This window comes from Triticum aestivum, chromosome 5D (genome assembly GCF_018294505.1).
Source record: "Triticum aestivum cultivar Chinese Spring chromosome 5D, IWGSC CS RefSeq v2.1, whole genome shotgun sequence".
Taxonomy (NCBI): domain Eukaryota; kingdom Viridiplantae; phylum Streptophyta; class Magnoliopsida; order Poales; family Poaceae; genus Triticum; species Triticum aestivum.
In genome coordinates this window covers 427,525,206-427,537,954 of record NC_057808.1, presented here as the reverse complement: position 1 = coordinate 427,537,954, position 12,749 = coordinate 427,525,206, and the positions used below count along the sequence as shown (strand labels likewise).

Here is a 12,749-nt window from a genome sequence, read left to right as displayed (position 1 = left end):
GCCAACGGCGGGTGTTGCTTGGCTGGCCTTTGGAGACTTCAACCAAATCTACCGTGCACGTGACAAAAATAAGAGAAATGTGAATCGAAGTAGGATCAACCGGTTCCGTGCAACTCTGCAATCGTGTGAGCTGAAGGAAATCCACCTTCAAAATAGGCGCTTTACTTGGAGCAACGAGCGGGACAACCCAACTTTATGCAAGCTGGACTCCTTCTTTTGCAACGCGGACTGGGACATGACTTTCAACACGCATGTGTTGCATGCTTTGGCGTCTTCCTTGTCCGACCATTGTCCCCTTTTGCTTGTCGATGACAAGGGGCCGAGAAGACCACGATCTTTCAAATTCGAGAACTTCTGGGTTTCTTTGCCCGGTTTCATGGAGGTGGTTCAAAAGGCAAGGGATGAGCGTGTGAGTCACACGGAGCCGTTTCTCATTCTGCACAATAAGCTCAAAACAACCGCGCTGCGACTGTCCGAATGGAGCAAGAAGTTATTCTCCAGTGCCAAGGTTCAACTTCATGCTGCACTCCTCATCATCCTTCGGTTGGATATTGCTCAAGAGGAAAGATCTCTCTCCCCGGAGGAGCGCAACCTTCGCTCCAGGCTCAAGCGGAGGGTTATTAGTCTGGCGGTGCTTGAGCGGACGAGGAAGCGCCAATGCGCCAGGATCGCCAACTTGAGAGAGGGCGACGCCAACACCAAATTCTTCCACCGCCGCATTAACGCCCGTAGGCGCAAGAACCACATTCATCGGATCAAGCATGCTAATGGTTGGGTGACCGAGCACACAGAGAAAGAGAAGCTAGTTCATGACCACTTCTCTGAGGTCATGGGGAGGGGAAGCATGAGCAGCAGAGATTTCAATTGGGAGGAGCTTCGTGTCGAGCCTCATGATTTGCAAGGTCTCGACAGCACCATCTCTGAGGAGGAGGTTTGGGCTGCCATTAAAGAAATGTCTGGGGATAAGGCACCCGGTCCAGATGGCTTCACAGGGATTTTTTTTCAAGAAGTGTTGGGGAATTATCAAACACACTGTCATGAGGGCTGTTCAGCGCTTCGACTCCCTACATACCTCCAACCTGCAGTGGGTCAACTCCGTCAATGTGATCCTCCTGCCAAAAAAGGATGGGGCAGAAGGCATCTCTGATTATAGGCCTATTAGCCTTATCCACGCCGTCGCCAAAATTATTGCCAAAGTTCTCTCGCTTCGTCTTGCTCCCCATATGGATGACCTTGTCTCCAACGCTCAAAGTGCCTTCATCAAGAGACGAAGCATCCACGACAATCATGTACGTCCGGAATCTTGCCCGGCGTCTGCATAAGAGAAAATCTCCCGCTCTCCTCTTCAAGCTGGATATAAAAAAGGCCTTCGACTCGGTCAAGTGGGGATACATTCTCGAGCTTATGCAACATTTGGGGTTCCCCCCTAAATTTAGGGCTTGGATTGCGGCGCTTCTATCCTCATCTTCGTCCAGAATCCTATTAAACGGCGTGCCCGGCCCTCCGATCTTGCATGGGAGTGGATTCCGGCAGGGGGGTCCCCTATCCCCCCTCCTTTTTGTCCTGGCGATTGATTTGCATAAGATTCTGGACCTAGCCACTCGGAAAGGGCTTCTTCACAAGCTTCGCGGTCAGGGTGCCATCATGAGAACCTCCCTATATGCGGACGATGCGGCGGTCTTCGTGGCGCCAATCAAGAGGGACATTGACAATCTTGCTACTTCGGTGACGTGACGGGCCTATGCACCAACTTCCAGAAAAGCTCGGTCGTACCAATTCGTTGCAACCATCTTGATCTTGAGCGCATCCTCACAAGTATGCCGGCGACCCAAGCCTCCTTTCCGGTGAAATACTTGGGCCTTCCGCTTTCGGTGTGGCAGTTGAAGGCAGTGGACTTCCAATACCTTGTCAACAAGGCGGCCGGAAAACTCGTCACTTGGGAAGGCCAAAACATCACTCCTATTGGGCGAACGACCATTGTCAAGTCGGTCATTTCCTCCCAAGCGGTGTTCTCGATCACACCTCTCATCGTGCCCTCTAGCACGCTGGATAACCTCAACAAGATTGAGAGGGCTTTCCTTTGGTCGGGTGCGGAAAAGACCACGGGAGCCAAATGTAAGGTCAACTGGAATGCGGTTTGCAGACCAAAGGAGTACGGTGGCCTTGGAGTGCTCAATACCGAAAAGTTCGCAAGGGCCTTGCGGTTACGATGGCTATGGTTTAAATGGAAGGAGCCCAGAAAACTTTGGGTCGGCCTTGGCAACCCCTGCACCGTAGAGGACCGTGAGTTCTTCTATGCATCTACGACTATCACCGTCGGGGATGGCGCCAAAACGCCTTTTTGGGACTCCCCTTGGCTTCTTGGTCGTATGCCCAAGGACATTGCACCGCTAATTTTTGAGGCCTCGACAAGAAAGAATTGGAGGGTGCGCGAGGCTCTCAAGGAGAATGCTTGGATCCTCAAAATAAAGCAAGGCACCACTATCTCTGTCAACCACATCTCGGAATTCTTCAACCTTTGGATGCTCTTGCATGACTTCCGCCTTGATATGCAAGCGGAAGATGATATCATTTGGAAGCATGCGAACGACGGGATATACACGGCGAGCTCCGCCTACAAGGCTCAGTTTCTTGGCTTGACCCTATCCCCCTTGGACCGTATGGTTTGGAAGGCTTGGGCACCTCCGAAGATTAAATTCTTTGCTTGGTTGGCCTTGCAAGATAGGATTTGGACAGCCGATCGTCTGGAGAAGCGTGGTTGGCAAAACTGTGGCCTTTGCCCGCTTTGCAAGAGGGAACAAGAAACGGGGACACATCTCTTCTTCAAGTGTCGCTACACGCTTAGGCTTTGGAGATTGATCATAGAGCAGCTTGGACTTGCACACATGGACACCTCCGAGTGGCACTTGGATGAAACCGTCAACGCGTGGTGGCAAAAAAGAACCGACAATAATATTCCTAACCGAGACGCAATGGCCTCCCTCACCATGATCGTTTCTTGGGTAATTTGGAACGAAAGAAACGCCCGCGTTTTCCGCCACAAAAGCGCACCGCCGACGATTCTTCTTACCAACAATTTAGAAGATGCAAAACTATGGGTGACCGCCGGCGCAAAGAAACTAGGGAACATAATAGTGTCCGAGTAATTGCCATGCCGCATTTGTGAGTGCGTTGTAAAAAAAACTCTAAACTATTCTCTCCCTTATTTAATTGAAGAGGCAAATCTTTTGCCTTCGTTTCAAAAAAAAATTCTTCAAGCAGCGTACATAGTTCATGTAGATGCAGTCAGCTGCAGGCAGGATCAGAATTCAGAAGACACCATCCACGCATTGTTCTAGTCTGTACCTTGTGTTAGAATATAAGTTGGGTTAAATATAGAGATAAGGAGTAGAGATTGAATAGGTTTAAATCATGTATTGTGTTAGCCTTCGACTTCGTGGCACACTCACGTACGACTACGCCAGGCTGCAAGCCAATATACTTCATGGAGCACGTCTATGAGAAGCGATCTCAACATGCACCATCCACACGCAAGGCCGGTGTAGAACAAGATGCAATCTTCATCGACTTCTTCGGGCGCGACACGGCATCGATACTTGGTCGCCGTGAGGGACGCCTTCAAGCGACACATTATCGTCGACACGCCGCTACGACGTTATCGCCGACACTTCATCGCCAAGGTCTTCATCAACGTGGTCACCATCATCTTCGTCAACACAACGCCTCCACCTTGTCCACAAGGTGGACACCTAGCGTCCTCTGACAGATTTTTCTGCAAGACGCGACCTCGACGACGGCATTGACCGCGTCACGACGACGGCATCGACCGCGTCATCCACAATGGCACGACTGCATCGACACGCCGTCACTACAGTGACGACCCTACACGGCCACACGGTTCTGGCAAAACCGATGTGTGCTCGATGGGCTTCCTCCGGTCTTGGCAAAACCGGCGGACTCGTCGCCGACGGCACCCTCTGACATCCGCAAGGTGCACCGTCCACGTTTGCAGCTCCGTCATACGCATTGTTTTTTGCGCCTCCGGCTTTGTGCGGCTTCATCGTCCACAATGATCACACCATCAACCACGACTACCTCGACCACGGCTATATCACCATGCCCGGCTACCTCGACATTAATGGCTAAGTCTACAACAACTCATCGGCAACAACTCCAGTCAACAGCGTCCGCCTCGTCACTTGCGTCCACGACACTCCCGCTGTGACTGCGGGAGGGAATAGAGGAGAAGAAAGGGAAGGCACCAGAAGGGGACGCAGTCACCGCCCTAGGTGCCGACCCCTCAGCCATCAGAGACGCAGTTGATGATGGTGCAGCGGAGAGGGCGGCAGAAGGCAGAAGCGCAAGACTTCAAATCCAGTCGTAATCATCCGCTTCACTCCGCTACGACGGAGGGGGAATGTTAGAATATAAGTTGGGTTAAATATAGAGATAAGGGGTAGAGATTTAATAGGTTTAAATCATGTATTACTTGTCTTGTACTCCAAGCCTCTACCCTCTTATGTATTCTATATATACCCCACACCTGGGTCAGATCAATATAACAACAAACATTAGTCATCCTACAATTTTCACACCTTGTACACACTTGAGATAAAGCGACCGGCTTGCATAACTAGACCACTTCGATTCACACGATTCCAAAAACACGAAGATACAATAAACTTTGAAATTCTATATCATGCCATATTTAATTTCACTAAACTGAATGGACTACTCACTGCACCATTTCAATGTTTGTTTTATTTTCCTCTTTTACATCACAGACATGTAGCATGGCTGACTCCTTGCGTGTATGTATGTCTTTCAGCATGTCAAGTTGATAATCTTTTCAGGTTCCATCAGCCACTTTGACAGCAAAAGGAATATATTAAGACAGGCGGCCATGAATTGCCAAAAAAATGAAAGACACGCAGGGATGATGCATGCAGATGTGGTTGGTAAACAAAGTTTATCGCCTTACCAAGACGACATAGCATGGTCGGTAAACAAAGTATATATATATATATATATATATATATATATGTCTGGGCATAGCTTTGGACTTGCATGACTTTACTGTTTGCCAACGTGTTTCCTTGTTTGTATGCACTGGTGTTGGCTATGTTCGTACTACTTATGCAGAGGCTGGGTGGGCGCTTATTATGCTTCTATTCTCTTGATACTTCAGCTTGAGTCATTAAAATCCACCATTTGTCAGAAAAACGGAGTAGAGAGGGAAATATCAGTAACAACTAACAACATGAAGTATATAAAATAATTACATGCACCTACACTACACAACATGAATCTTTTCATCCGAGCTATCGTCAGTTGGTGACATGGATGGACCGAGGATCATCTCCCTTGCCCAAGATCAGTGTGCGGATGCCATGGGTCCTTTGCATCATCATGTTGTGAGGTTGCCACTAGCCTGGGGTGGGGGCTCGTGACTAGGAGGGCGTACGACCTTGCCTCGCCTCACCGTGGACCGCGGGCCTACCGGTCAGGAAGCCTACCCTTGCGCAGATCCAAAGCAGGACAAGGGTAGTCATGTCTAGAAGGGTAGTCATGCCTCCCTCCCACTCTATGGTTGGGAGCCCGTCATTAGGGATGCTTGTCCTAGCTACATTTCTTTTGTGGTAGCCCGGGACGGTCACCCATCCTCTCACTACTCCAGCCTGAGCACACTTAATTTCCGGATTCTATTCTCCCTCGTTTCCAAGTCTGCACATGTTGTTTTCCTGACAATAGTAAGATGTCAATCCCATTAACCCTCAGGAATTTAGCTTGAGCATGAAGTGACACATTTCACTATTTGAGTTTGAAACTATTGTTTTAAAAAACAATAATTATTTAGTAACACTAATATTTCTGGAATAATTAGTTTGACCATTGTTTGATCACTGTTTGATCACAGCTTGACCACAGTTTGACCAGATTTGACCAAAATTCAAAAAAACTGAAATAATTATTTAGTAACACTAATATTCTAGAATAATTAGTTTGACCATTGTTTGACCACAGTTTGACCACAGTTTGACCAGATTTGACCAAAATTCAAAAAAACTGAAATAATTATTTAGTAACAGTAATATTCTAGAATAATTAGTTTGACCATTGTTTGACCATAGTTTGACCACAGTTTGAATTTTTTTGCATTTTTTTGCCTCTCTAGATCTTAAAAGCCCCGTAACTTTTTTTCTGTTAGGTTTTTGAGGATTTTGAAAATGTTTAACGGGGTTCCCCCGGTTAAATTTGGATGTAACTTTTCGAGTAGATGATTTTTCATATAAAAAACTTTTTCATCCGAGTTCGTATGCAAAAGTTATGCCCATTTTAAGAAATTCCAGAGAGATTTTGCAAATAAAGTCGAAAATCATATTTGTTAATTTTCCCAACAACTAGACCACATATCACATGGGAAACTTATTTTATTTTATTTTTTTGACATTTCCATCATTTTTTTGTTTTTTCTAAAACTGAAAAGGCGGTCCACCGGGGGGGTGGGGGGTAGAGTTTGAAAATGGGACCTTTAGTACCGGTTCGTGCCATGAACCGGTACTAATGCCTCAAAGCCCATTAGTACCGGTTGGTGCCACCAACCGGGACTAATGGGCATCGCACCCTTTAGTCCCGGTTCGTGGCACCAATCGGGACTAAAGGGCCCAGGTGAACCGGGACTAATGCTCACATTAGTCCCGGTTCGTGACTGAACCGGGACTAATGTGAATACTGCCCTGTGACCAAAGCCCTGTTTTCTACTAGTGGGGCTGCACATTTAGCTCTCGATAAAGTGTTGTCGGCTGTGTTCCTTGGTCATTTACACGGAGAGGTGTGCAGTGGCATGTGACCCTCGAAAGGAGGTTGTCATCGATGGCGGTCTTTCCCTAATCTAGATCTAGAGTTTCCCCTTCATTGTTCTTGGTTCCCACCAGGGGCCATTGTAGCTTGGGTCCCTTTAACAAGGTGCATGGGAGGTGTCGATCGAAAGCGTCATGCCCTAACATCAATGGTGACGATGCTTGTAGGTGTCTTGTCCCTCTTGGAGACAATGCATTGTTTTCCTTCCCCACCCCGTTAGCCATCACTCAAGGTGAAAATCATCCTCATTCTTGGGCATACACAGTACATTGTGTCCCTCACATAGATGTGTGTCAATGATCCCCAATCGAGGTCGCGTGTGCGGTTTGGCTTGGACCTCCATTCGGCACCACCTTGGCTCCAACCATGGCTAGCCGTTTCGTTTGCACCTACCTTCTACACATGACTTGGAGCTCTTTTCAGCCCCACCTTGGCTCCGATGGCTAGCGGTCGTGTTTACACCTAGCTTTTATGTGCAATGATGTCCTCTCTCTGTCCTTTCTGCTTGCCAGTATAGTCTGCACTCCTCGTCCCTGAGCGATAGGGTAGAGGGTCCTCTGCAATGGCAGGTTAATGTCGATCATGCGGCAAAGTCTCATGCTTTCTAGGTGGTGCATAGTTGCATGCCGTCATTGGCCTTGGGTGTGTTTTGAGGTAGTCGTACCCCTCATGTACTTCTTCTTGGCGGCAAGTTGGAAGCGTCTAATAGTGCACTTTTGGTGCTTTAAATTATAAAGAATGAATTTCCGTGGCTATGTTCCCAATGCGGCAAGATTTTGGCCATGGGGTCAAAGTGTGCAGGAGCATTTGCATTCACGCAAACATGTGGGGCAGGAGAAGAAACCAAAATAAAAATGATCTGCAAACTAACCACTAGCCACATTAATATTCCGTTATCACCTATAGCTTTGTATTGGCGAGACATTCATAACTATATTTCACTCTGGATATGTTTTGATACAAAACTGGACTCTAAAGTTGTCATTCCAGGATTATTGTACTTGGCACCGAATTGATACCAAAGTTGCCACTATGTTGATATCAAAGTTCCACGTAGTAACCTTGGTACCAATGTGTGACAACAAAGCAAAATTAGATGGCAACTTTAAACCTCAAAAGGTTGTTAAAATATAGTAACAAGAGGATCTCATCAAAACAAAGCCAGACCAACCATTGAAGACCTATTGTAAATTCAAGTAGCAAGTTAAGCATCAATATCATTGCTTTTGTACATCTGCATGCATGCATGCATAACCTGATGCTACATTGGTGCTATATTTCGGTCCTAGTAATAATATAAGGAGAGAGGAGAGGGCCTTCTTGACATGTGACCTAGCCCGAGTGGGAGCCCTGCGCTTGCATAAGATTCCATTTCTGGAGGCAACATCTATATGTGCTGCATACCGCGCTCGTGATGCTGGCCGTCCCTATCGGCCTTTGCAATAGTGATTGGACGACCGGAGCCCACACATGTGTTTGAAGATATGGGCTCCGTGCTTATGCATACCTTCCTAGTATAGCTAGCTATAATTAGAGGGTCCTCAATAATAGCCCAAAGTTCATATGGGCACCTCTCGTCACCACCTACTTGGCTTGTGTCCGGCCGGCCATCCTCCAGCGGCACACCGGCTCACCATGGCGCCGCCGCCAAGGCATGGTTGCATGCTCCGTGCCGAGGTGGTCATATGCATATTCCTCGTCATAGCACCGTTCAGCATGGCGATCGGTGTCAACTACGGCACCAAGGGTGACAACCTTCCATCGCCGGCTAAGGTTGCGGCATTCCTCGTGACCCGCACAAACATTGACCGTGTAAAGCTGTTTGACACCAAGCCGGACATTATCCGGGCCTTCGCTGGCACGGGCATCTCGGTAATGGTCACAGCAAGCAATGGCGACATCCCTGGCCTCACCACCCAGAACGGCGCCGATGCATGGGTCGCTACCAATATCGCGCCATACTACCCCGCCACAGATATATCTCTCGTCGCCGTTGGCAACGAGATCATGGACACGGCCGACAAGAATCTCATCAGCAACCTCGTCCCCGCTATGCAGACACTCAAGGCCGCGCTCGTCACGGCTGGCTACGGCAAAATTCGTGTTTCCACGCCAAGCTCACTCGGCATCCTGGTTGACGCCCAGCCGCCGTCCGCGGCTCGGTTTCGCGATGTCTGGGATGTTGCCATCTTCACGCCGATGCTCCAATTTCTCCGGAAGACCAAGTCCCCACTCATCGTGAACACGTACCCGTACTTTGGGTACAACGGTGACACGCTACCGTACGCGCTGGCGCGGCCGAACCCTGGCGTGCTAGACACGGGTACGGGCATCACATACACGAGCATGCTTGAGGCACAGCTTGACTCGGTGTACTCTGCAATGAAGAAACTTGGGTTTGAGGACGTGGAGATCCTGGTGGGGGAGACCGGGTGGCCGACTAAGGCGATGGACGGGCAGATAGGCGTGAGCCCGGCCGAGGCGGCGGAGTACAACAAATATCTCATCGGTGAGGTTAGCTCCGGGTCAGGCACACCGCTCATGCCAAAGCGGAAGTTCGAGACGTACATATTCGCGCTCTTCAACGAGGACCTCAAGCCCGGGCCCGTGGCCGAGCGCAATTTCGGGATGTTCCAGCCAGACTTCACGCCGATGTATGACATTGGCATCATGAAAGATCCGGTGAGCACGTACATGCATTGCCCATGACGAGCACACACACACACACAATGCAAGTTGTTCTGACGTCACGCCCGTGTGTAATGCAGGTCAAAACGGCACCGCCTATGGCCGCCACAGCTCATGCCTTGGAGGCTGCGGGGCCTACAGAGGCGAACGGCTCGAACAGCGCCAAGGCGTCCGCGCCGGCAGGCAACAAATCCTCGACCAATGACAGGACGCCGGTGCGTGCCCAGACGCCAGCTGACGCCTGACGGTCCACTTCTCTCGGATTTTGACAGGACACTTGCATCGATGGAATTTGACGTGTGCGCGCCTGCGCTTTGCAGGAGGAGGTGGAAGGACTGGATACTCCGTCATCGGCGAAGGGCGAGCCGTCAGAATTGGACTCGTCGGAGGCAGCAGCCAAGGTACGCACATCGATCGACCTCCATGCATGCATGGTGCATTCGATCGCAGCAACAGCTAATTGGTCGTTGCCTTTGTTGAACATGGCCAGGGTGGTGACGGCGAAGAAGAAAACAGTGAGAAAACCAAACCCAAAGAAGAGAGTGCAACGCCGCGGGCGGCCGGAGCTGCTTCAGAAGCCACCAACTTTCTTTTTCCGATCCCTTGCATACTTGCAGTTGCGCTCTGTCTAACTGTCCATGTCTAATCTTCCGTCTCTACACTTTAGCTGGACACATGTAATTACACTAATTAAGAACGGTGCTAGGCAGAAGCACTTTACGGAAGACGACGAAAAATTACCCTCATTCCCCACGTCTTCCGGGTAAGACTGACGTAGAAGAGCATTTTTGGGTGTAAGGACATCTCCAACGCTCACCACCAAATTTATTTTCGCATCCGTTCGTAGATAAAAGGGGCCAGTCTGCGTCGAAAACGGTCATCCAATAATACCCACATATATTTCGAACCAAGTTTAAACAAATCAGATGGGATTCATGCAAACCGGATGATATTCATACAATCCGGAACACAGTCATTATATTTCGGACACTACGGCGGCGTCTGTCATCCAAGTCCCTATTGTTCCCTTCTAGCGGCCGTCTCCTCCATCTGCCGTCTTCATGAGTGGTGGTGGCAAAACCTATGAAGTGAAGGTGCGGTCTCTGGCGAAGAAGGGTAGAACATGGGAGACGGACCGGACCACTTGGGACACAATGCCCTGCCGCCTCCCATGCCGTACTCATCCTCGGAGGAGTTCATGACCTGTCCGTCGCCGGTGCACGTGAGGTCCACGATGGAAATGGAGAGGCCGTTGGCACTCTCGTCATCCCACCGACGCGGCCAAACAGTGTTTGGTGGCGTGTACAATGCGCAACTGGCAGTGTTTTGGTCTGGGATCGCCTGCGCAGCCAGCACCACCTCCTCTCCGCGTCTGACTAAGGCGCACGTGTGGTGCTAGCGGCGGCTTGAGCGCGGGCAGCCTCGTAGAGTGTGTGCCGGTCGACGATAAAGTTGGGATTCGCAACTGGCTGCAACCTCGTGCTTTTATTCTGTCGGCAGACTGTCCCACAAAGCACTCCCGCTCGCAGTCATGGCGGATGTAGTGCATGGGAGGAGGATGTGGAGCGGATGTATTGTGAGCCGGGTGTGGCTGCTCTTAAATAGCGGTTTCCTGTGATGCAAAGCGTTTGGGTGCGTCAATGCGCAGGGCCGGAATTGGTTCCTCGGCCGGCTAGACTATTTGATGGTGGTAGGCGGAGGGACGGGCGTGGTAGATATCCATTCCGTCATGTCCAGTAAACGTCTCTCCAACATTGAACAGGCGCGTATACCGGGGACGCGGCGCGGCCAGCGTTCTCGGCCGACGAGTCGCTTCAATTTTGGCGCCAGCGAGCGGGCACGTCCGTTTTGGGCCGGCGTTAATGCGGGCAGCTGGCTTCGAGCGGGAAAGCATTCGGGCGAGAGGGAGAGTTTTTGGTGGGCTGTGTTAGTCAGACGCGAGCGTGGCACCAGTTCGGACCCCCCCCCCCCCCGCCCTCCGCTCTCCGGTTTGTGGGAAAAAACACGTCCACACTAGCCTACAGATCGTTGCAAGACCGCATTGAGTAACAAAACACATCCGGACCACGTGGTCTACATGGTTATGGGTGTTTTAAGGGTCTGTATTGGAGATGCTCTAACGATGAAAAGTTAAAGACAGGGTGTCACATCATGGGTGGATATCTCAAATGGGCATGGGGACATGACGGAGAGACTCGTTTTGTATATAGTACTTCCTCTATAAGACTATAACCTAATACAAGATGTGTTTTGACAGTGTCATTGTGTCAAAAAAACGTCTTATCTTAAGTTACAAAATAGCTATTAGTTAGTGGTTTTCCCGAAATTAACATAGAAGCTCTAGCAACTCCAGGGCAGCCAATCTGAGACATTCATCTGTGATCTGACGGTCAACATTTAATGTTCTATTTTATTTTTTGCATCTAAGATGTGTGTGTATGCTAATCATTCCCATGTCTTCTCCCCTCTTACCTGCAACAAATTAAGGGGTAGTTTTGTTTTGGGGGGCGAGATTTTGGAATAGTTTTGTTTGAGGCCTAGTCTTCGTGCCATGCCTAGTAGAAAAGCAGAGCCTGTCCATGCCGTGGAAACAGGGAAATAATAGCGTGGCCTGTGAGCGATATGTTTGGTTCCTAGGCCATGCATTTATTTCCAAAAGCATATGGAGGTTACTTTTAAAAAATGTGACAATCAATGAAAATATATTTTTAGAGTCCCTTGGTCTAGGAGGAAAGCGATGCATGAAGAACATTTTTAGAGTCCCTTGTGGAATTTCGCTTGCATTCTATGTTTCCTGGCTGGTCTTGAGATGATACCGGAGAAGGAGGGCAAGGTTATGGTCTGCGGTACTCGACCTATTCGCCCAATGTGGAAGGCGCTTGTTGTGGAAAGTGTTAAAGTCAATGTTGACAGCGTTATCGACCGAGCTGGAAGGAAATGTGTCTTTATTGTTGTGTGCAGGAACTCGGACAACCATTATCTGGGATCTTCAGTTGTGGATATTGAGGGGCTAACGGACCCATCTGTACTTGCAACGATTGTATGCAGTGAAGCTCTATCTCTCGCCTTTGTTTTGAATGTAATAAATCTGCACATAGATACTAACTGTCGTGATGTTGAAATTTTTTGGAAGAGGAGAACCCTTGTGCTTATGGAGTGATTGTCATAGAGTTCTTGGCAAAGAAGGCTATGTTCCAAGA

General features: G+C 49.2%; 1 protein-coding gene across 1 annotated transcript; it reads left to right on the top strand.

Moving 5' to 3' along the window:
- The first annotated feature begins 8,440 nt into the window (after positions 1 to 8,440).
- On the top strand, positions 8,441 to 10,281 carry LOC123125281 (glucan endo-1,3-beta-glucosidase-like). The gene is made up of 4 exons (XM_044545799.1): positions 8,441 to 9,543; positions 9,630 to 9,764; positions 9,870 to 9,950; positions 10,040 to 10,281. The coding sequence occupies exons 1-4, from the start codon at positions 8,497 to 8,499 to the stop codon at positions 10,193 to 10,195; spliced, it is 1,419 nt and encodes a 472-aa protein (XP_044401734.1). The 5' UTR covers positions 8,441 to 8,496; the 3' UTR covers positions 10,196 to 10,281.
- Positions 10,282 to 12,749: the final 2,468 nt, after the last annotated feature.

Excerpts from the sequence above, each read along its gene's own strand:
- LOC123125281 (XM_044545799.1), top strand. The coding sequence starts at position 8,497 with ATGGCGCCGCCGCCAAGGCATGGTTGCATGCTCCGTGCCGAGGTGGTC. Across the intron at positions 9,765-9,869 it reads CGACCAATGACAGGACGCCG|GAGGAGGTGGAAGGACTGGA; the intron begins GTGCGTGCCCAG and ends TGCGCTTTGCAG. Across the intron at positions 9,951-10,039 it reads CGTCGGAGGCAGCAGCCAAG|GGTGGTGACGGCGAAGAAGA; the intron begins GTACGCACATCG and ends GAACATGGCCAG.